Raw genomic sequence first — 23,530 nt, forward strand, 5'->3', positions numbered from 1 at the left:
CCATAAAAGGATTAAATAATTGTGATCTGTTGTTGCCGCTTATAATTTAGTTGATTTGTCGAACTTATAGTTATCGCAAAGTTCCCGCACTATAATTAAACTTTATTTTGATATCCTTATCTCTTGTAGAAAAACAGTATTTACGGTTCAATCGAAAAGTTAAAAATTTGCACTTTTAAACCACATTTACAACGTATTAACGACATTAATTATTTAGAATGAACATTTTTCTTCGAAGCTGAACAGACGACGTCTTCACAGAACAAAAAATCTTAATAACTAAAAAAAAATATTTCACTGCTATTTATTTAATCTACAATATAATCGGCACACAATACTTAACAATAAGGTAACATTTTTACTCACCTTTAGAAATAGTTAGAGCTGGAGACCATTGAGAACGTAATATATCAAGGCAAATACTACCATTACTATTAATGTTAGGATGATAGATTCTTGTTGTGAATGCCACTTTTGGAGGTTTGAAAGGGTAATCTGTTGGAAAATGTATTGTTAGGAAAAATACGCCGCCTTGGTATGGACTATCTGGCTGTAAAAACAAAGAAAATACAGTTAAAACTGGGAATATTCGAAAAATTGACGAAACATAACTTTTATAATGTTATTTTTGTATTAATGGATAAACCAACATAATAGGCAATATATTTGACTTCATCTTAACGTAATGAATTTATATAATCAAATGGTATTATCGTTCTTCTCATTGCCTTTTTTAATGCCCTATTTCTAATGCGTGCCTAGATAGCGACAAAAATATTGTATGTCTGTAATTATTTCTCAAAGAAAATCAACATAATGCATCATCCAAATATATTTTTGTATATATTCGGAAAGCATATTCAAAGTCACAGAAAAAACTGAAATAAAATTCACAAGTAATCTACTTTCCTGTATTTGGCTGTATACCATATATTAAAAATTAATTAAAATCCTTTGTAAAAGGTATATATTTAAATAATACCTTTTACAAAGGATTTTAATTAATTTTTGAAATAAAATTGCTTCACTTGCTCTGTAACAAAATATAGCATTCCAAGCAATGGTCTGACGACTGGACAACATCTACAATACATAAAAAATGCAGCTTCCATAAATGCGACAACTATAGAACTATCTCTTTTATCTCACATGCCATCAAAATAATGCTAAATATAATCAATGAGACTGAAAACTTTCCTACAAAGAGAAATACCCCAAGAACAAACTGGATTTATCAAAGGTAGAGTTACTGGAGAACATCATCTGAACATAAAACAAATAATAGAAAAATTTAGGGAATTCATTATACCACCTCACTTGATGGCCAAAATATGGAAGGACTCTCAAATTTCACAAACTCTAAAAATGAGGTTTATCAACTGGTTAATATTCCCAATACTCAAGAAATATATACATCACTGAATTCTGTGGATCGACTACAGGACAAATAATTCAATTCTAAATGAGCTAACAATTAGCAGACGACTATCCAGCAAAGCCCATCTCTAATAATTAAAATACTTTGGACATGCTATAAGATCAGACACAGAAAACATGGAAAGTCTTATTACTCAAGGTAAAAGGTCGAAGATTACGAATTACGAGGAAGATTTCAACAAGATAAATCGACCAAATTACAGGAATATGCAAAAGACCTATGCATGAGTTAAAAGAAATTATTAGGGACAGAGATCTTTGGAGACAGACAATACACACCACGAATAAATCTTATGGAGAAGTTTTAATCTAGTTATAATATAACGCTGGCGTCGACACTATATACCAAATGATCAGTAGATATTCTATACAACGTCTCCCTTGTGGCACAGATGGCCAGTACTCATGTTTTTTAACATGCTATATACACTCGCGATCATAAAATCCGGGTCACCTTGAAAATCACCGATATTTCATTTTTAACGAGCTTTATCGTAAATAATAATAACACAAATATAAACTAATGCATGTTTCTGAGAATTGCTGCGGTTTCCTTTGTAACAAAGAATTCCAATAGTGCCAATTTCGGGGTAAAGTGCACACTTCCCAAAATGAACGCTACCTGTAACTCCGCTTGTTTTAAATGTCTCGTTTGTGCTTCGACTGTTCAAATGCAACGGACAAACGTTTATTGTTACCACCATTAGTGTTTATTAGTGCCATTATTAGTGTTTATTTTTTGACAAAAATGCCTTTGACTGTTGAAACGGCACAAATTGTTGCACTTGTGGAAGACGGTCACACTCAACGGCAAGTCGCAAGAACTGTAGGCGTAAGCCTTTCTACGGTTCAACGAGTGCTTCAACGCTTTCAGGAGGCAAGTTTGCTAACCAGGCGACCTGGCTCTGGACGAAGAACAACAACCACGGCACTAGATGACCGTTTCCTTGTGTTTCTGTCTTTACTAAATCTGACCTCAACAGCGGTTATGCATCAAATCGTCTAGAGGAAGTACGAAATCGCAATTTTAGTGTTGCAACAGTCAGAAGAAGACTTCGTTCTTCTTGACTATCCTCTCGGGTAATGGCTAGAGGACCGCCACTTCGCCGGGTGCCTCGAGTTGCACGACTAGCTTTTGCTCGACAATACGCGCGTTGGGGAATTAACGATTGTAGCAAAGTGTTATTCTCAGATGAATCCCGTTTCTGCCTAACTGGATCCGATGGACGTGTAAGAGTTTGGAGGAGAACCGGTGAACGATTTTCACAAGCTTGCATTGCTCCAAGAATGCCATTTGGTGGAGGCATGGAGATTTTGGTTATGCCCAACATGGCAGGGCTTGGAGAAAACGCCGTTTTTATACAGGACAACGTGCGATCGCATGTCGCATGCTTGGACGAAGTTGGAATTACGAGGGTAGCCTGGCCAGCTAGGTCTCCGGACCTGAATCCCTTCGAACATCTCTGGGACTATTTGAAAAAACGTATTCAAACCCATACACCTCCTCCTAACAACGCACAGGAGCTTAAGGATCTGTTAGTGAGTGAGTGGAATAACATACCACAACATGTAATCCGGAGAAAAATTGAAAGTATGCCCCGTCGTCTGCAAGAGGTTATTAGAGCAAGGGGAGGCAATACACGATATTGGTCATTGAAATTTCACTGATTTTTTACCACGTTCTGTATTTTCCATATATTTTTTCGTATGTCTGTTTTATCAACAATTTGATTTGTTTTCTGTTTTTTTCAATAAAACAATAAAAAATCATTTGTTTCTTTTAAAACAAACATTGATGACAAATAAAAAATACATTAGCCAAAAAAAAGATTATTACTGCACCAGAGGCAAAAATATTGAAGAAACTTGAAATTTTCAAGATGACCCGGATTTTATGATCGCGAGTGTATATTGCCTTACTCGCTTCATACCTCATTTATAAAAATAATAAAATGTTGCAAAAAAAATACACCAGCGACGGCTAGTTATACATCAATTGAGCCAAGAACTTACAACGCCAATGATTGAAGATAGAGATCATAACATGCAAATAACGAGAAATTGAAAGTTGAAAGTGTGAAATGTCGGGACTGTAAATCCTGTGGAGGTTGCTCCTATTTTGTCAGTCAACCATATGCATCAGGGAGGAAGAAAGTTATCGGTTCCTGCCATATTTTTTACAAACAAACAATCAAGACGAGAAGCAAAACACAAATGTGATTAGCTTATCTCCAATAAATATGCAGTAACTTTTGCCAAGTGTGTATAATGCAATAAATAAATCTTTTCTTTGGGTTTTTGCATTATTTCACATGTATTATACATATCACACACAGGAATCAAAAAAATTATTTAAAATTGAATTTTTCTATGGTGGGTATCCGCGTGTGTCCGCAGCATATGTATAATTTGAGCTTGAGTATTTGTATTAAAAAAAAAATGTGCCGTGGTGAGCACCCGGGTATGCACACAAGGGTTAAAATAATCTTTAGACAGACAGAAGCACGGTTTTTAAAACTAATATGCCGATATGTATAGGTTGATCTTCCTCCAGCATCTGCGCTATTTGTAGGGGTTGTGTGCCCCCCACGATCTGTCAGTTGGTCCGAATAGGTATTGGAATATTTACGAACAGACTGATGGTGGCAATGGGAAGTCCGAACAATTTAGAACAAGCCCTACAAGCTATTACTTTTGTGCCGTAAAATCAAAAAAATCCAATAGAGAACATGCTAGTATACTGAAAACCAACGCACAGGAACCATTATTTGAATAACTCGAATTACTACCCCAAACAAAAGAGAGGAGTCATAAACGTCTTAACGGATCTTAGAGCTAGGATTTATGTCCGCAGTAATATTTTTAACAACTAAAACATCTATAAAGACTCTTGAGATAGAACGATTATGCGCAATAGATATCAAGTGAATTATACAAAAATAATCAACCCCAATATCGACAAATAAAAGTTAAAGTTTCTTATCTAACGAAACGATTAAATCCTAGTAAAATATGACGTCTAGTGCATCTTGAAACCAACGAAGAGAATACAAAAAAGTCTGGATCGACCAAAGATCCAGGAAAACCGTTATCCACTAAAGAATTTTACCGTATTTTCTGTAGTTGTGGTTCAGTGTACCTTGGATCAACAAAATTTGTAAATACTTGTTTGACCAATACAAAAGGAACTGTCGCCTTGATCACTGAAAAATCAGGCAAGCTGAACACACTATTACACAAGGCAACCGCCAAACTTCATTCGAAGAAACACAGATATTCAGGAAAGCGATCGAAATTCAAAGCATCTGATTTATTTTAATTGTAATGCGTTAAGCGAATCGCATTTGATAGTGTCTTCCGCTTGCAGACGAAACTATTCCAGGTTAGAATCTATAACTTCGAACTATTACATTAAATATAATATATTAAGACATAGAGATCTGACATTTAAAATAGTATTAACAGAAAAAAAAAAACGAGCTATTAACAAGGAAACATTTTTTGATGTTTGCAAAAACTGGACATAGAGATCTGACATTTAAAATAGTATTAACAGAAAAACAAAACGAGATATTAACAAGGAAACATTTTTTGATGTTTGCAAAAACTGGACATTAGAAAAATAATAATGAAAATAATAAAAAACTGGTATAAATTTATTTAGTATAGATATTTATATAGAAAAGTATAAATAGACAAACTAAAGTTTCTGTTAATATACAATCTAAATGTTGAAGGTCGTCAGACAAAATCATTTTTATACATAAATAACCAAGTTTAACCATGCAGTTTCAAATCAAATTTGCAAAATTTAAAATATATTTTTTTACGCAAACGCATTGTTATTTGACGTTTTGATTTCCACTACGGGAAATTTTCCACTTATACTGAAAGAACATTTTTAAGCACGTTTAATGCGGTTTTTCTAAACCATTTATGACGCAAATTAACGATATTAGTTTAATCAGTTCAAGCGTATTTCCAGTATATATTATATCACGGTGACTAATCTGATAAAATTAAAAAGTATATCAATAAAAATTGATAAATGTAAATATATAACTTAAAAATGTGACACATATTTATCAAAAATAAAAACAGTATGGAACATGGGAGGTACTATTTTTTTAAAATTTTTCTAAGGGGTCTGGATATTGTTATTAACATATAACTTATAACAAACATCAATTTCCCAAATCGTTTCCGAGTATTTTTTTTTAGATGTATTTCATCAAAGTAAATACTTCTTTTTAATCTTTCGAAAAATACTTCCTTTTCGAGTAATTTGCAATTTTTTGTTGAAAAAATGCCTTAACTAGTGACTTTTGGGATTTTTTTCTCTAAAAAGCTAATAAAGGAATTACAATTCTACAAATAGCTTTATAATCTTTAAACCTTCACGTATTAGTAAGAATATTTTGACAAGAATAAGTGGTTTCCATCTTGCTAAAAACATAGTTTTAAATTGAAACAAAGATTACTAAGCACCGCGCACCTGTATTCCACGCCTGTACACGCTTATTATCATACAGCGGTAGATTGCTCAAAATACATATTCGAAATATTGTTTTAATTAAGATAGAATCCACTTATTAAACTCGAAATTTAAGCACTTTTCAAAAAATTACCAAGATAAAAAAAGTATTTATTTCAATGAGATACGCCTAAAAAACGAATTTACTCAAAGCAATTCAGGAAATTGTTTTTTTGTTATTATTAATAACAATTTCCGGCCCACTTACCAAAAATTAAAAAAATACATTTGAACTTGTTTATGCTCTGCTTATAGGGGTAAACCGCTCTCCTATTTGTTTAAAGAGGACAAGCGGTGTAGGCCTACACCACAGTCTAAGGACCCAACGCTGTCCTATTAGCCTAATTCCTTTTAAAAACTTGTGGCCTCGTAGAAAATCACAAATTTCAACAAAGGGATCGGATAAAATTATTCACTAATCCGTATAGATTTAGATAACGTCTAATACCTATAGCCAATATGCAAAACGATTATCGTACCGTGCTGGTCTAAGACTACCATTACACAACACAAGATGCCTCTTTCCACAGTAAAGTTTATCACCAGAAAACACTGCGATCCCTAAGATTGGGCTAAAAAGCATGAAAAAATTTGGATGCCAATCAAAACTTCCAAAACTCCAGCACACCCCGAACTCATCACCATCATTTTGGCTTTACAAACCTGCGTGAGTCCTATCCTAGCCTCCTCAAAAATTTCTCTACAGTCGTCCCTATCCATCGCCTTTCCCCGCCAAGCACGTATTCCCATATTTCTCATGTCTTCATTGATGTTATCAAGGAACCTTGTTCTGGGTCTTCCTCTTCTTCTTTGACCAATGGGTCTATCAAGGAGCGTTTTTCCAGTTGGGTCATTTTGTTCCATCCGCATTACATGTCCTATCCACCTCAGACTTCCTATCTTAATATGTTTTACGATATCAGGTTTCTGCTATATTCTATAAAGTTCGAAGTTGTATCTTTTCCACACTCCATTATCATTCACTGTTCCATAGATCCGCCTTAGTACTTTTCTTTCGAAACATCTTAACATGTTTTCATTATTTTTTGTTAGAGTCCAGGTCCCTGAACCATATGTTAGGACTGGGCGCATTATTGTTTTGTAGAGTTTTATTTTTGTATTTCTCGATATAATTGTGGATTTAAGGAGATTGTGCCCAAAATAGCATCTGTTGGTCGTGCAAATTCTGCGGTTTATGTCTGCGGTAGTATTATTTTCAGTGTTAAGGAGCGCTCCCAGGTATACCAATTCGTTCACTGCTTCGATGACGTCGTTTTCTATAACGAGTGGTCGTAGGATTTGCGGTTGCGTGCTTATTTTCACATACTTGGTTTTTTTGGTGTTTATTATTAAACCCATTTTTGTAGCTAATTCTTTTAATGCTACGTACGGCTCTTGTCAGCGTTTTCCGTTCTCCCAACAATATTGATATCATCAGCATAGGCCAGGATTTGCACTGATTTATTATATATTGAACCAATGGTTGTGATTTGTGACATACATATTACTTTTTCCAGAGCCAGATTGAACAGTAAACAGGAAAGAGGGTCTCCCTGGCGCAGCCCATTATTTGGTTTAAAAGGTTCAGACAGTTCCCCCTGAATTCGAACTCTACATTCAACTTTTTCAAGAGTTACGTTTTATTAAATTTACCAACTGATTTGATATTCCTAGCTCTTTCATTGCTTTGAACATTTCTCTTCTATTCACAGTTGTATGCTGCTTTGTAGTCTATAAATATGTGATGAGGATCAATACCATATTCTAGTGTTTTTCCCAAATTTGTTTCAGTATTGCAATCTGATGAATTGTAGATTTACCACCTCTGAAACCAGCCTGGTATTTTACTACTATCCTTTTTGCATATGGTGCCATACGGTGACATAGTAATGTGGAAAATATTTTATAAGCTGCATTTAGAAGTGCAATTCCTCTGTGGTTAGAGCATTCAAAGATATTTCCTTTTTTCTGTATGGTGCAAAGTATTCCAATATTCCAATCATTGGGGAGGGATTTCTGTGTCCATATTTCTTTTATAAGCTGCTGTAATGCCATAATGGTATCATGGCCACCTTCTTTATATAGTTCAGCTGGGAGATTATCTATTCCAGGTGATTTGTTTCTACTAGATTTTTAACTTCAAGAATCGTTGGTGGTTCCTCTTCCTTCTCGTCTGCTCCCCTTACCTCATCGCTTTCCTCTTCCAGGTTTTCTTCTTCCTCCATATTAAGTGCCTGGTTAAAGTATTCCACCCATCTCCTCAATACATCTTTCCTTGTTGTTAATAGGTGGCCATTCTGACTTCTGCATTGTCTTGTGGCTGCCTTGAATTCTTTTCTGTTGATGTTAACTTTCTTATAGAATGATCTAAATTCTTTCTCTCTGTAAGGTTTTCTATATATTTACGTTCCATATTTAGGTGGTTTCGTTTTTTCTTTCTTTTGTGTATCCTCTTTTCTTTGTCTGGTAACGTTCGTCGGGTAAGCATCTTTCTGTAGGCTCCATTTTTTTCTTTTGTTGCAATCTTGCATTCATCGTCAAACCAATGATTTTTACGGACACAAATGTCTGTTTCTATTTCATCTTTCGCTGCTGCTTCAATGTCTTCCTTTATTCTGATCCAGCAGGAGTCTACATGGACGACTGAAGGATGAGAGATGGAACCACGAAATACAACAGTGGAGGCCATGGTTAGGAAAGAGAAGCAGAGGAAGACCACAAATGAGATGGGCTGATGACATTAAGAAGATCGGAGGACACAACTGGAAGCCAGTGGCGCAAAATAGAAGACACTGGATTGATTTGGGGAAGGCCTATGTCCAAAGTGGGATTACTTAAGGGTAAAGAAGAAGAAGAAGAAGAAGGAGTCTACATCTGCCTGGCCTTCTTCACTTACATTTTGATTCCTTAGCCTGTTGCACATTGCATTTTTTTTGTATCCATTTTATTTTCTTTACTTCAAGCACACCCCGAACTTCTGAAATTAATTTTCTGCAGATGCAAGTGAAATTGGGAAAGTATGTGTGGTTGCCGACACGTAGGCCTCAAATGTTCTGGTGAAACCTGCAGTGACATTATGGAATAACTAATTAAAAGTTTACTAAATACTAAAATTAATTGAAAAATTGGAAGAATTAGATGATGAATTTCCCACAATGAAGCTAATTCTAACTTCTGTTCTTTCGCAAACATTCACCTTCGATACTGAATTAGATCCTGAAGCGCATCCTGGACCAAAAAAGAAAATGAAAAAACAATAGCTGGAAAATAATTTTTAATATAATTATGCCCAATATTATCTCGCCTGGAAATTGTCAGTGAATTAGGTCTAATGTGGATACCACTTAATAAACGCGCTCTCCCTCATAAATGGTCGGAAAAAAGGCAGACAATAAACTAATAATACCAGAGGAATTAATGCAAAGTACGAATCCAGGGGGAACTCTCTGAACCTTTTAAAACAAATAACGGGCTACGTCAGGGAGACCCACTCTCCTGTATACTATTCAATCTAGTTCTGGAAAAAGTAATACGTACGTCATAAATCACAACTACCGGTTCAATATATAACAAATCTGTGCAAATCTTAGCATATGCTGATGATATCAATATTGTTGGAAGAACGGAAAACGCAGCACGAGAGGCGTACGTAGCATTAAAGGAAGCGGCTACAAAAATGGGTTTAATAATAAACACCAATAAAACAAAATATATGAAAATAGGTACGCAACCACAAACACTACGGCCACTTGTTATAGAAAATGACGTCATCGAAGCAGTTAACGAATTTGTATACCTGGGAACGCTCGTCAATTCTGAAAATGACACTACCGCAGAGATAAACCGCAGAATTTGCACGGCTAATAGATGATATTTTGGGCTTAATCTCCTTTTTAAATCTACAGTTATATCAAGAAATACAAAAGTAAAACTCTACAAAACAATAATACGCCCAGTCCTAACATATGGTTCAGAAACCTGGAATTTAACAAAAAGCAATGAAAACATGTTAGGATGTTTCGAAAGAAAAATACTAAGGCGCATCTATGGAGCGGTAAATGAAAATGGTGTCTGGAGAAGACGATACAACTTCGAACTCTATAGGATATACCAGGAACCAGATATCGTAAAACACATAAAGATAGGACGTTTGAGGTGGGTAGGCCATGTAATGCGGATGGAGCAAACCGACCCAGCTAGAAAAACGCTCCTTGATAGACCTATTGGTCAAAGAAGAAGAGGAAGATCCAGAACAAGATTCCTAGATAACATCGATGAAGACATGAGAAATATGGAAATACGTGCTTGGCGGAGGAAGGCGATGGATAGGGACGACTGGAGAAAAATTCTTGGGGAGGCTAGGACCCACACAGGGTTGTAAAGCCAAAATGATGATGAATACCAGAGGAATGTTAACAAAATAATAAATTATATGAATAAAAACATAGGTAATAAAAAACTAAGCCTAATGGTTCGTTTTTATCATTTTTTGAGTATTCAGGAACCCAGTCAACTTCGGGAGTGCTATAAAACCCACAGAAATTAATGAAATTGAACACATTTGTAGTGAAAAGTATTCGTTGAAAATCTTCTATAAATTGTTCTGACATCTTTTTATTGTAAAATGACCAGAAAAAAAGTTATTAAGGCCCAAAAGAAAATTTGTTCAAAAATTTTTAGGTATATTTGTTAATATGTATCTTTTTTATTTTCCATTTTACAATAAAAAAATAATACAAATAAAGTTGTAGACAATTTTATTTCTACAGATAATGTCTAATACAATTTTCTGTCTGGTTGCTAGTTTGAGATATAGCGCAAAAACCCTTTGAACCCCTTATTCCAAGACTGTGTGTATTCAAGAACCCGGTCAGCTTCAGAGCGCTGTAAAATCCAGAGAAATTAATGAACGTTCACAAACTTTACTTTATAAAAAGATCTCCTATAATATTGCTTGGATACCATTTTATTGTAAAATGACCAGAAAAAAAGTTATGAAGGCCCGAAATAAAATTTGTATCTTTGTTTATAAATGATAGCGGCGAGGGACAAGGGTGGCAACCTCACAAACTTGAACTTAAGCTTATATTAACTACCCCCACACATCAAAAAATAAAATTGGGTCCTCTCAAAAATGCAACTTTTCAATGGTCTATTAGCATATTATGTAGTATGGTATAGCATACAGACTGATTAGTATATTTAAAATGTCATTAATAAAATAAATTTTATTGTGTGTAATAAATGATATAAATATTATATTCAGTTGATTTGCCTTTAATACAGTTATATCAAGAAATACAAAAGTAAAACTCTACAAAACAATAATACGCCCAGTCCTAACATATGGTTCAGAAACCTGGACTTTACAAAAAGCAATGAAAACATGTTAGGATGTTCCGAAAGAAAAATACTAAGGCGCATCTATGGAGCGGTAAATGAAAATGGTGTCTGGAGAAGACGATACAACTTCGAACTCTATAGACCAAGATATTAGAAATATGGAAATACGTGCTTGGCGGAGGAAGGCGATGGATAGGGACGACTGGAGAAAAATTCTTGGGGAGGCTAGGACCCACACAGGGTTGTAAAGCCAAAATGATGATGATGATTTGCCTTTAATATAACAAAATCCAACATTCTTACTGAACATAAAATATAGAGAATTAAATCATTTACTTTTCAAGTGATTGGAATTATTAAATTTTAAAGCCACTGTTTGACACCCAGTGATCATCGCTTAATTATCAGTCTTGATATGGCTTTTACTATACTTCATTTTGAGTATCTTTTTTCCTGAAAAAGTTGTCTGTTGACATCAAATCTCTAAATAGACTAGATAAAAATAAAAGTTTTTAGGTAATGAACAAAATAATTTGTTCGTTTATTTGGTAAGTCTTTTTATATCTAATACTACAGATTTCAACTGTGAAACCTGTCTACACAGTTGTGACGAAAAAAGGTTTATTTTTTAGTAACTTGACTGGTCTATATTTACATTGCTATTTGAATTAAATAGAAATATCACAGCATTTGATGTGTTTTATGACTTGATAAGAGACCAGAGATAGAGTTTAAGGTAAATCTTAAGAAACACCAATCGTCCCATTTAAAAAAAGGAATGTACATATTAAAAATACATACCGAGGAATATAAATGTCACTTTTATTTATTATGGATACCTCTACACTCAGATGAAAACTTTTATTACAGTATATAAGTAATTATGTCAATAACAATTGAAGTTTATTTTTTAAACCTGCCTTAATAAATATCATAAATTTAATTAAAAGGTTAAGGGGAAGAAAATAATAAACCTAGTGTTAAAATATAGGTTGGTACTTAGTGTAGGTTGCCTATTGTGTAATTATGAGTTATGTCAATGTCATGTTTTAAAGAGAATAACAATGTAGCATGTCAATTCTAAATAAAAGAAGTGATTTATCAATAACGAGTTTATTTGTGATCATTTGTCAATAGGAAACACATTCAGTGAACAAACCACTGAAGACAAATATACATTTGTGGCTCTGAAGAGAGAAATGCGAAAAGCTTAATCGACTATATATAGTCTTTATGAGAAACCTAGAACAAAACATACAAAACAACTTAACAGAAAAGGAGCCAGAACTGTCCTCACAACGTAGGTTGGTCACTGCAAAACTGGAGGATGTAAAAATGGAGGAGGTGGAAAGAAAAGAGTACAAGAAAGTAAAGGTAAACAAACTCAAGACAGAAAATGTGCGAGAACTTTACAAAAATGAAACAAACAAAAGATTGATACAAATAGAGAGCCAAAAAGATACATGAAAAATGGAAGAACGATGGAATACTTACAATGAAATTTTAAAGAAAACAGCAACTGAAATGCATGGAATCAAAAAATGCAATAAATAGTTGAAAAGGACAAGATGTGGAATAAAGAAGTGAAGGCAGAAATAGAGAAGAAAATGGCATGGAAAAATACATCAAAACAGAATTAGAAAAAGATAGAGAAAAATATTACACGCAGAGATGAGTGGTAAAAAAGACAGTCACACAAGCAAAATCATGGAAAGAATTTGGAGAAGTACTACAAGAAGGATATGTAACAAATAATAGAATCTTTTGGATGACAATACGACACATGAGGGGAGGAAAACAAAAGGAAATAAACGTAGTAATAGATACATCAAAGCAAATCCAAATAAACCCAGAACAAATATCTAGGGCATGGAAAGAATATTATGAGAAAAAATTTGACAATAAAGTAATAAAGGAAGACAATGTAATAAATGAAGGCGAAGAAAACAGAGCTAGAGTAAAAAAAGTAATAGAAGGATTATCAAATATAAAAATAGGCAAGGCAGGTGGAGATAATGAAATTGAAACGGAAATGGTAAAATACATAGGAGAAGAAGGAATAAACTGGCTATGGAAAAAATATTAAGACGAGTGGGAAAAACAAATAATCCCTAAAGACTGATAGAACAACATCATCGTGACAATATATAAAAAAAAGGTGAACATGTAAACTGCGACAACTATAGAGTAATGTCTGTCATTGGTATGCTTTAAAATATATATGAAGTATTGTTCTGAAGCTATTTTCTTGTGGCATTTTAAATTAATTACTATTTAAATGGGAATAAGCCACAATTAAAGGTTAAAATACGTTTATTGAGGTTTCAATTTCCACTTCGGAAATCGTACAAACATTAGTGTTTGTATTTTGAGAACAATTTCCGAAGTGGAAATTGAAACGTCAATAAACGTATTTTAACCTTTAATTGTGGCTTATTCCCATTTAAATAGTAATTAATATATGAAGTAATAAATAAAAGACTAAAACAAGAAGTAGGAATGAAACTGGGAGTATGCTTTAAAATAAATACAAAAATAAAAAAATAATAGATCTAAGACAAGAGGTAGAAATGAAACTGGGAGAAGAACAAGCGACATTTAGACCAGGAAGACAGACAAATGATAACATATATACCATTAGGAACCTAATAGAAAGAAGCACATACACATGGGGAAAACTAGTATTAGCACTAGAAATCGACCTAAGAGTGGCATTTGACACAATATAAAGACAAATTATAGGGAAATGCTTGAGGAACATAAATGTACCAAACACATTGATAAAAATGAAAGAAAGTACTTACAAAGAGGTAAAAGGAAGAGTACAAATAACAGGGGAAAGATCGGAAGAATTTAATTGGAAGAGAAATTTTAAACAAGCAGATAGTCTCAGCCCTTTGCTATTTATAATAGTAATGAACAAATTAATAAGAAATACTAGAGTAAGAACCAATCAACTACAGACAATAATAGGATACCACAGATTACAACCGGTAACAATAGAGTGCTTAGTGTATGCATATGACATAGTACACTAGTAGCAGATTCTGAGAATAAAATGCAGAAACTAATGGATATATATAGGAAAAAAGTAAGGTAATGATAATCAGCGGCAAAGAAGATAAGGAAGATAATGAAATAAAGATAAACTCAGAATTCGAAATAGTTACAACTTTCAAATACCTAGGAAGTCTAATTACTAATGACAGAAAAATATACTGGGAATTAACAAATAGAGCAAAGAAATCAACCAAGATATACTACGCGTTAGCCTCAATACTGGGAAAAAGAGAACTTACACCAGAGACAAGGATAAAAATATATAACACGATAGTGATACTGACTGCTCTATGCAAGTGAAAACTGGACAATTCTGGAAAAACATAAGAGCAGGATAAATGCAATGGAGATGAGACATCTAAGAAGGATAGTTGGAAATATGAAATGTGATAGATTAAGCAACGAGACTATTAGGAGAATGACCAACCAAAAACCAATACTGATTAAAATAGCAAAAAGACAAATGAACTTGTATAGGCATCTGATGAGAATGCAACCTAACAGAATTACAAGAATAGTCCACAAAGCAAAGAACATTGTAAAAAGAAAAAGAGACAGACCAAGAAGAAAATGAATACAGCAAGTAGTAGAAGTGGGAAACGTTAAATAAAAATCACTTGTGGAATTAAAAATAATGGCAGGAAATAGAAAAGAATGGAAGAGAAGGGTGAATGGAATGGATAGCCTAACAAATCAAAATAAAAGCAGAACAATAGTTCTATTAAAAAATCTTAAAATTCTAATTACATAAAAACACATATCAGATTGAGTTAAAAAACTTTAAAATTGAAATTTAAGATATTCCTCACTAATATAAAATACATTTTTTATTAAAATTTTGCTTAATTTTACTTTTAAACTGAGTTTTGGGAAGATTTTTTACATTATCAGGCAATTTGTTATAAAATTTAATTGTCCAATACCCTGATCCAGTTTGATACCTCTTTAGCCTCCAGTAGGCTGGAATAAGATCACATCTGTGTCTAGTGTTATGATCATGCACCCCTTCACAGGTCCCAAAGTTCTCCCTGTTTCTTTTAACAAACATAATGATCTTATGATATACCAGGAAGACACAGTAAGAATTCCCAGAGTCTCATAGGCCAATCCGCAATCGTCCCTCAATCCAAGGCCTGAAAGAACTTTTATAGCCTTATGTTGCAAACCAAAGACTCTCAGCATTCCAGCTGAATGCCCCCAGACCAAGATTGCAGCCCTGTTGGTCTTTGCTTCATTAAGCAGGAGCCTGTTAACACAGAACCACTCTTTAGTATCCGACAGTGCAGACCTGGAACCCCTAAGGAAGTCCTCAAGTGTGTCAGCTGAGAAGGAGACTGTGGTGTCATCAGCTAAGAGTGTGTATGTAGTGTTTCATTCATTGCTTGTTAGATCATTAATATATATATATATATATATATATATATATATATATATATATATATATATATATATATATATATATATATATATATATATATATATATATACATATTAGAAATAGTATGGTTCCAAAGATGGAGCCCTGAGGGACACCAATATTAACAACACTCTCCTCTGACAACACTTCATATTCCCTATAAAAACCCAGTACCCTATTCTCAAGCTATGATTGGATCAACTTGACACTCTATGGACAAAGGTTGTACCTCTGTGGTTTTTTCAGGACTATCCCATGGTTTATACAATCAAATGCCTTACTCAAGCCACAAAACACAACAGTGATGAATTGGATTCTATAAAAGAATTCCAAGATACGGGACACTAGGTCAAGAATGCCAAGAGTTGTGCTCCTTTCCTTCCTGAAACTGAACTGTGATAGTGAAAAATAATTGTTACTTTAGAAAAAGCTTGTGATTTGCATAGCCATGGCCTTTTCTACTATTTTAGAGATGACTGGGAGCAATATGACAGGCCTATAGTTCTCAGGGACACCAATTTCTCCTTTTTTAAATATGGGTGTTATAATGGTCCTTTCTAGAACTGAGGGAAATTTATGATTTTTAAAGCATTGATTTATTAAGTGTGTAAGAGGGCTTATGATATTTTTATCATCTTAATAATGCTAATATTTAAGCTATATATATATATATATATATATATATATATATATATATATATATATATATATATATATATATATATATATCACAACTTTTTTGTTTTTTATGCTGTCTATGATTTCCCAGGTGTGATTGAAGTCTGATTCTCAGGGTTCAGATTGAGCATCAAATAAAATTGACACAAAAAGTATTTTTAGGTTGTATTGTATTTTGTTGTGGCAATCCAGTTGCGTGGTTATTCCAGAAACAAAACTGTGATGCTCTTTTAACTGCAGAAGCTGAATACACAACTGCAGCTACTTCAGCTGAAGAATCAATATACTTGAAAAGTATTTACCTGATTTAAATGTACAGGGTGTCAGTATTTTGAAAATTCTAAACATACCAAGCACATTGGCATTAAAGAATATATAATTTAGATTTAGTTGCAGAACAATTGATACATATTGATTATATGTGCTCTGAAAATAATTTGGCAGATTTACTGACAAAACCTTTCCTTATTAAAAGAAAAAATTGCCATCTAAGGTCCATGCCAAGTGCTTCTTAACTACTGTAAAATTCTAGAAAAATATATTTTTTAAGATTGTTTAAATTTAAGGAATTTTTCCTTTTATGTAATGTAGCAAAGATTAAATCGGCTGTTAAATCAGTTTAGGGCACTCTACATAACCAAGCTTTTATATGACATTTAACATACGCTTAAATGGTGTCAGAGTTGCTAAGTCTCCAGTTTTTTCATACTCTCACATAATATAAAAATGCATTGAAATTATATAAAAAATCATAGATTTTAATTAAATTAAAGATAATAATTAAATGCATATACAATAAAATTGATTACCCTTTTAACGGCCGCCCACAATAAACTTCTTAGGAAATTTACAATTTATGATTCACAAGTGCCATTGTAGCAGGTTGACCATTCGCACCTAATAATAAGGTCCTAATAGATAAGATTTGGAAAGTGCTAATTTACAATATTTAACTGCATTTAAAGTAACAGAAAATATTTGTTTTATACTTATTCAAAACTTGTAGCTTCTCATAATACAAATTATGATTTTATAAAAGTAACTTATATTTTAAACCTTCATATACATTTTACAAAAAAAAAATATGGCAAGTTTTATACTTATTTAAAATTTGTAGCTTCTCATAACACAAATTATTATTTCGTAAAAATAACTTTATATCCCTAACATTCATATACAGATTTTACTAAAATAAATACAGCAACACCATGACGCGGTGCCTTGAGGAAAATATATTTGGTTATGTAGAGTGCCCTAAACTGAGTATTGCCCGTCACTTCTAATCTAAATATTCAATACCTAGATGAGTGACATTTATTTTTTTACTACTTTACTTTAGACTTTCACTGCTATACTCACACTAGATAGACAAAAATGTAATGGGAACTAAGACACTGTATCAATTTCTATGCGAGCTTTTACAACTAAATATAACAGAAGTTTATCAGATGTAAAACTACAGTTAAAAAAGATAACTCGAGTTTGGATAAAGATGGATTTTTTGTTGAAATTCTTATGTACATGTGATCAATCCTCAAAAGACATTAATTTGATTCACTTAATGCGCAGAGATTACATGTATAGAAGAACTAAATAAAAAATATACATGGAAAAACAATCCAATTATGTAAGGAAAAAATAAGAAATATAATGCAACAATGTAATATGATTTAGAAGTAAATAATTGTTAATGTATCTAATATTTAAACTTCCTCTATATATTTTTTTATAAAATAAGAGGCCTATTTTTAGATAAAAAAATAAAGAAACTATAGATAAAATCAAAAACCAACTGTTTTTTCTTTAAACCTGTAGATATTTGAATCAGAATAAAATGGTATGATTCATTTGTCTTCTAGAAACAATGACATATAATTTTTACTGTTATTTATAAAGAACACACTGCTTAAACATTGTTTTATAAATAAACAATAATTATAGAACAAATATTTTTATATAAAAGATGAATATTTTTCTGAACTAAATGTTTACTAGAAAAATAAAAAAACCTGGTTAATACAAAATAACAGGACATAAATATTTTGGAAAGACAAAACTAATGAAAATGTCAATGACCTCAAAGGACATGTTATTGTGTGACTACCTTAAAAATAAAATTATTCACTAATGCAAATATGTGAAAGATAACTTTAATTAATAGGCTCATATAAAATAACTAAAGTACTTACTGGTCCCATAATTGTGGCTTGCCAATGAAATACTGGAATAAATAAAAAATAATAAATTTTCTTAACACACTGAAAATTCCTTAACACTTACAATCGTCTCCTACAGGACCTGCTGAACATTGTGCTGGAGGGTCTCTGCCGAGGTCTTGTAATTCCTACAAAAAAAAATCATTTGAATGGTTCAAAGGATATATGTGGTTAATTATAGACACCTGAAAGTCATGGGCTTAATACGGAGAGGTTAGCCATGTGAAATTTAGTGTATAGTAATAGATGAATTTCATTTATATTCATTTTGGAAATCAATTCGTATGACTAATTTAATTGCTCAACCGGATATTATCCTTGAGATCTACTTTATTCCGGCATTTTCTGTTAAGATTTGACAAAAGATAAGTGCAAATTTGACGAAAATATGTCAGTCATGACAGATTTTCGAAAAAAAAATTGTTGGTTATTAACCTTATAAATTATTTAACGAAATTATCACAATGAAACTTAATCTTGCACACGAGAAACGTTGTTCTAAAAGTGTTCACATTTCTACTTCACAAAATCGTTAAGGGCGTTTAACTACTAAAAAAACCATTTTAACGTAAAGCAACGTAAATATAATGCTAATTTATCGATAGTTTAAACATTAACATACCTTATTAATTCGTTTTAAAGCCATTTGGTGAAATGTGTGTGTAATAAATACTGGTTTTTCACCAGACAATGAAAGCGCAAGCTGAAGACCTCTAATAGAGATTGCAAAGATGGCCTCCTTCAAAACTCACAGACACGACGTAAATCAAATAAATATGGTTTCGTGATCATCCACCCAGAACCACTAATATTACCAGTTAAATCGACGGAAATAAATACAAGAAAAACTAAAATGCTTCTTAACACCCTGTCTTCACTCAAATATGCACTTTAAAATGGTAATGTTCCAGAATATATGACTGATCACTTCCGTGGCGACTTTTAGTGCCAGTCGACAAAGTAGAATTCCATAACTGATTGACAGTTTTTGTAAGTTATTAAGTTGGTAAAAGTGCTTTTGGTGCCTGAAATATTGTTAGTTTGAACTTCGATTCATAGGTGGCAAAATAACAAAAGTTTATCCAAAGAATATAGACGCTTTGGTTTATCCTTCGTTTTAATGACCATAAAGGCTTAAATTCAATCTTATGGTATTATAAGCGATTGAAAATAACATTCTATATTATTTATTACATATTTGTAAATAAATCACAATTAAACTTAAAAATATTTTATGTTTGACATTTAGGTTTTTAATTCAGAAATTCTTCTATGATAATACCTACTTCATAATAATTTTTAATTTTGTCTATCTCCACTCACTCAATGACAATTCAAATATATAACATACCTACAGTGGCTCACAGCTTAAATGATGCAGTCGCTACTTAATAAAATTAGCTTGTGTCAGTGGCTCAATATTTATTGGAAAAAAATTACATACTGAAATTAAATTACTCTTAAGTCTTTTAAAATACCATAAGCTATTTTTTGGGTTTCAAATATACCAGACTTAAATAACAATAAATATTTAATTATTTTATGTATGATTTTGATGCCGCAGCTAAAATAATGCAGATAAGATGAAGCATTACTAAAACCTTATCAATTTGAAATTTGGGAAGTACAAAAAAATACATTAAATTCATATTGCAGTTTATTTTATGTTTAATTTGACGTTTAAGTATTTAATAGGCAAATAACAAAATTATTTAAGAATGAGTCGCCGAACTAGGTAAACTCAGTTCGCTATTCCCAGTCCTAACTGTCTAGTGAATTTAGTGATTATTTTTTTGTGAAGTTAGTTACTTTTTGACAGACTAAAAGTGGCTGGAAATTACTATACAACCAAGCACACGTACTCATAGCCAATTTTAATAGTGAACAAACTAAATATTAAATAAAATAGAACTTTGCGAATTACCGACAATCAATATTTATTTATCTGCAGCATATAATAAATAGTTATGTTAAATTATAACAACTAAAATATATTTATAGTTTATTCGTCTTCCGGGTTTGGACCGTGTCATTTGTGAGTGACCCAAAAGTGGGTTCATCTCGACGTTTCGCTACAATTGTATGTAGCTTCTTCAGGAGAACAAAAAAGAAAACAAAAGACAAGAAGATGGGTAGTTAGCAACGGTAACTCAGTTACTCAACGCAACCAGAGGCGAATACTAACTACCAAGATGGGCATTTGGTCACAGTAACTCAACTACTTAACGCAGCCAGAGGTGAAAACCAAATGCCAGGACAGGGATTCACGTCCAACAGCTCAGAACACTAACGCGTCGAGAGGCGGGGAGTGAATCCGACGATTACTCCGCTACCGCTCTATTTATAGTCGCGGTGACCTGTCGTGTCGGGACGTATCGGCACAAACCGGTCATTCCATATTGTTCGAAAAAACCCATATTATTTCTAAGAGCCCCTTCTTTTATTCCAGGAAAATCCGCGAATCTCTAGAGATCCGAAAAAATCCACATAATATCAATCGAGAGGAAGGATACTACTTGTCTCCCATCTGGAATCTCAGTCTAGATCGGTGGTCTAGAGCCGCCGTCCGGTCCCGCTACCACGATGCAGCCACATGATTGGCCAGCGCGCGCTTCTTGACGTTCGCGCCACGGAGTGTGCACTTGTGAATCATAAATTGTAAATTTCCTAAGAAGTTTATTGCGGGCGGCTGTTAAAAGGGTAATCAATTTTATTGTATATGCATTTAATTATTATCTTTAATTTAATTAAAATCTAATATAAAAAATGATTTTTTATATAATTTCAATGCATTTTTATATTATGTGAGAGTATGAAAAAACTGGAGACTTTTAACCCAAAACAATATTAAAAAACCTGTTATTCTATTTGTTGATGGGCACAAAACTCATCTCACTTATGAATTGAGTCAGCTGTGTACCAATCTACAAATTATTCTTATTTCGTTGTATCCTAACTCAACAAGGATTTTACAGCCTGCCGACGTATCATGTTTTAAACCATTAAAGAATAGTTGGAAGAAGGCTATTTTAGAATGGCGAAGAGAAAAACCATTTGTACAATTAACAAAACAAGAGTTTGCGCCTATTTTACAAGAGGCTATAAAGAAATTAAAAACTTACACAATTTCTAGTGGATTCAAAGCATGCGGCCTTTTTCCATGGAACAGTAATGCAATTGATTTTACAAAGTGTTTAGGAAAACAACAAAAGACCGAAAAACAGACTTCAACGCTTAAAAAGGAGTGTGATTTATCTTATGCGGATTTTTGCGAAATAGTAGATTCAGAAAAACTGCAAGAATTAGAAGATTATACTGATGCAAAAACTGATGAACATTTTCAACTACTCCTAAAAATATGGAAAAAATTTCAAATTACGAACACGGAAGAAAATAATTTGGATTTCGAAAACAATTTAGATTTTGTTGCAGATACCTCTGTGATTATTATAGAGGAAATTTATTTACCCGATATTTGATGATAATATTGTAATACCTCAGATCACAGACGAAATTTATATAGCTAGTACACCAATAATGATGGATGATGATATTGCTATTCCCGGAACTTCAGCTGAAGCTTACCCGAATGAAAGTTTACTTGACTGTAGTAGTTTTGACGATATTACTGATACAAATGAGACTGATTTTGTAGTAGAGCATTCTAATAAGAATAATAATAATCAACCACAAAACTCAATCAACAATCAATCACAATCAACCAAAACTCCCACAGGGGATCAATCAAACTGTGTGTCGAATACTAGCTCGAGCATAGAATTTAAAGATTATTTGATGTGGCCAAAAACTCCTGAAAGAAAAGATAAGCTTCAGACTGTAAGACTTCCTTTTGTAATCACATCAAGTGGTTGGAAAAAAATGTATGAAGAAAAGCAGAGGGATAAGACAGAAAAAGAATTGAAAAAACAAGAAAATAAAATAAAGAAGGAAGAAAATAAATTAAAAAAGGAAGAAAATAAGTTAAGAAAAGAACAAGATAAAATGAAAAAAATTGCGAATAAACCCAAACATGTCAGAAATATTTTAAAGGAGGCAGCAAATAACAACCATTTCATACCAACACAAACTTCATTCAGTTTATTGCCAACAAATAATAAAATTTTAAATAAAGAAATATGATAATAAAGGAATACAGTGTCAAAAATGTTCCAGAAGTTACCATTGTAGTTGCCTAAAAAAAAGCTTAGACATATAAAGACTTTTATGTTTGTAAAGTGTGTATCACACGTGGCTTGGTATCTTAAGTTGTCATCTTATGTTTTTACATTTTATATTTATGTTTCTCATTTTTGTACGTGTTTGGCCCATTTTTATTTCTCTCTTTTGTATTTAATAAAAAGTTATATTAAGATTTATTATTTTTTAAACAATATACCTACCTACCTAGGCTACATACCCACTAAACCGTAAGGACGTGCCTATCTGAATTTAGGTGCCAATAACTGGATGCCTTGGTATGCCAATTACTAGACTCAAGTGCCAGTAACTGGTGAAATAGACCTTTTCTTAAAAAACATTTTATACAAAATAATACAGATGGTATTGGAATAAAAAGACGCCAGTATTATAACCTAAAAATACTACCAAATCTGTATGTGAAAATACAACTAACAATGTTTTGAATACTGTTTTTAAAACACAGTTACCTAAATTTTTTTGCTTAAAGTGCCAATAACTGGGTACTTTACCCTATTTCGGATCATAATTGGAACCCTAATTAAATAAGAAAATACAAAGTCAAAAATAGGCGAAGAGAAAGCAAAAATAAAAAGAAATAAATACTAGACTCACTCTTTGTCAGGGGTCTGGACATGTGACGCCGTC

At 32.7% G+C, this 23,530-nt stretch overlaps 1 protein-coding gene across 1 annotated transcript in view; it reads right to left on the minus strand.

The window, feature by feature from the left end:
* eff (ubiquitin-conjugating enzyme E2 eff) overlaps window positions 1-19,655 on the minus strand; it is a 33,750-nt gene extending 14,095 nt beyond the window's left edge. Inside the window, exons 1-4 of the mRNA XM_072532645.1 lie at window positions 19,308-19,655; window positions 18,750-18,813; window positions 18,659-18,690; window positions 367-550 (exon numbers count right to left, since the gene is read on the minus strand). Of these exons, the coding sequence (XP_072388746.1) occupies window positions 367-550; window positions 18,659-18,690; window positions 18,750-18,813; window positions 19,308-19,331 (304 nt within the window). The 5' untranslated portion in view covers window positions 19,332-19,655. The remainder of the gene's footprint in view (window positions 1-366; window positions 551-18,658; window positions 18,691-18,749; window positions 18,814-19,307) is intronic.
* Window positions 19,656-23,530: the final 3,875 nt, after the last annotated feature.

The sequence above is a fragment of the Diabrotica undecimpunctata genome, chromosome 5 (genome assembly GCF_040954645.1).
Source record: "Diabrotica undecimpunctata isolate CICGRU chromosome 5, icDiaUnde3, whole genome shotgun sequence".
NCBI classification, from domain to species: Eukaryota; Metazoa; Arthropoda; class Insecta; order Coleoptera; family Chrysomelidae; genus Diabrotica; species Diabrotica undecimpunctata.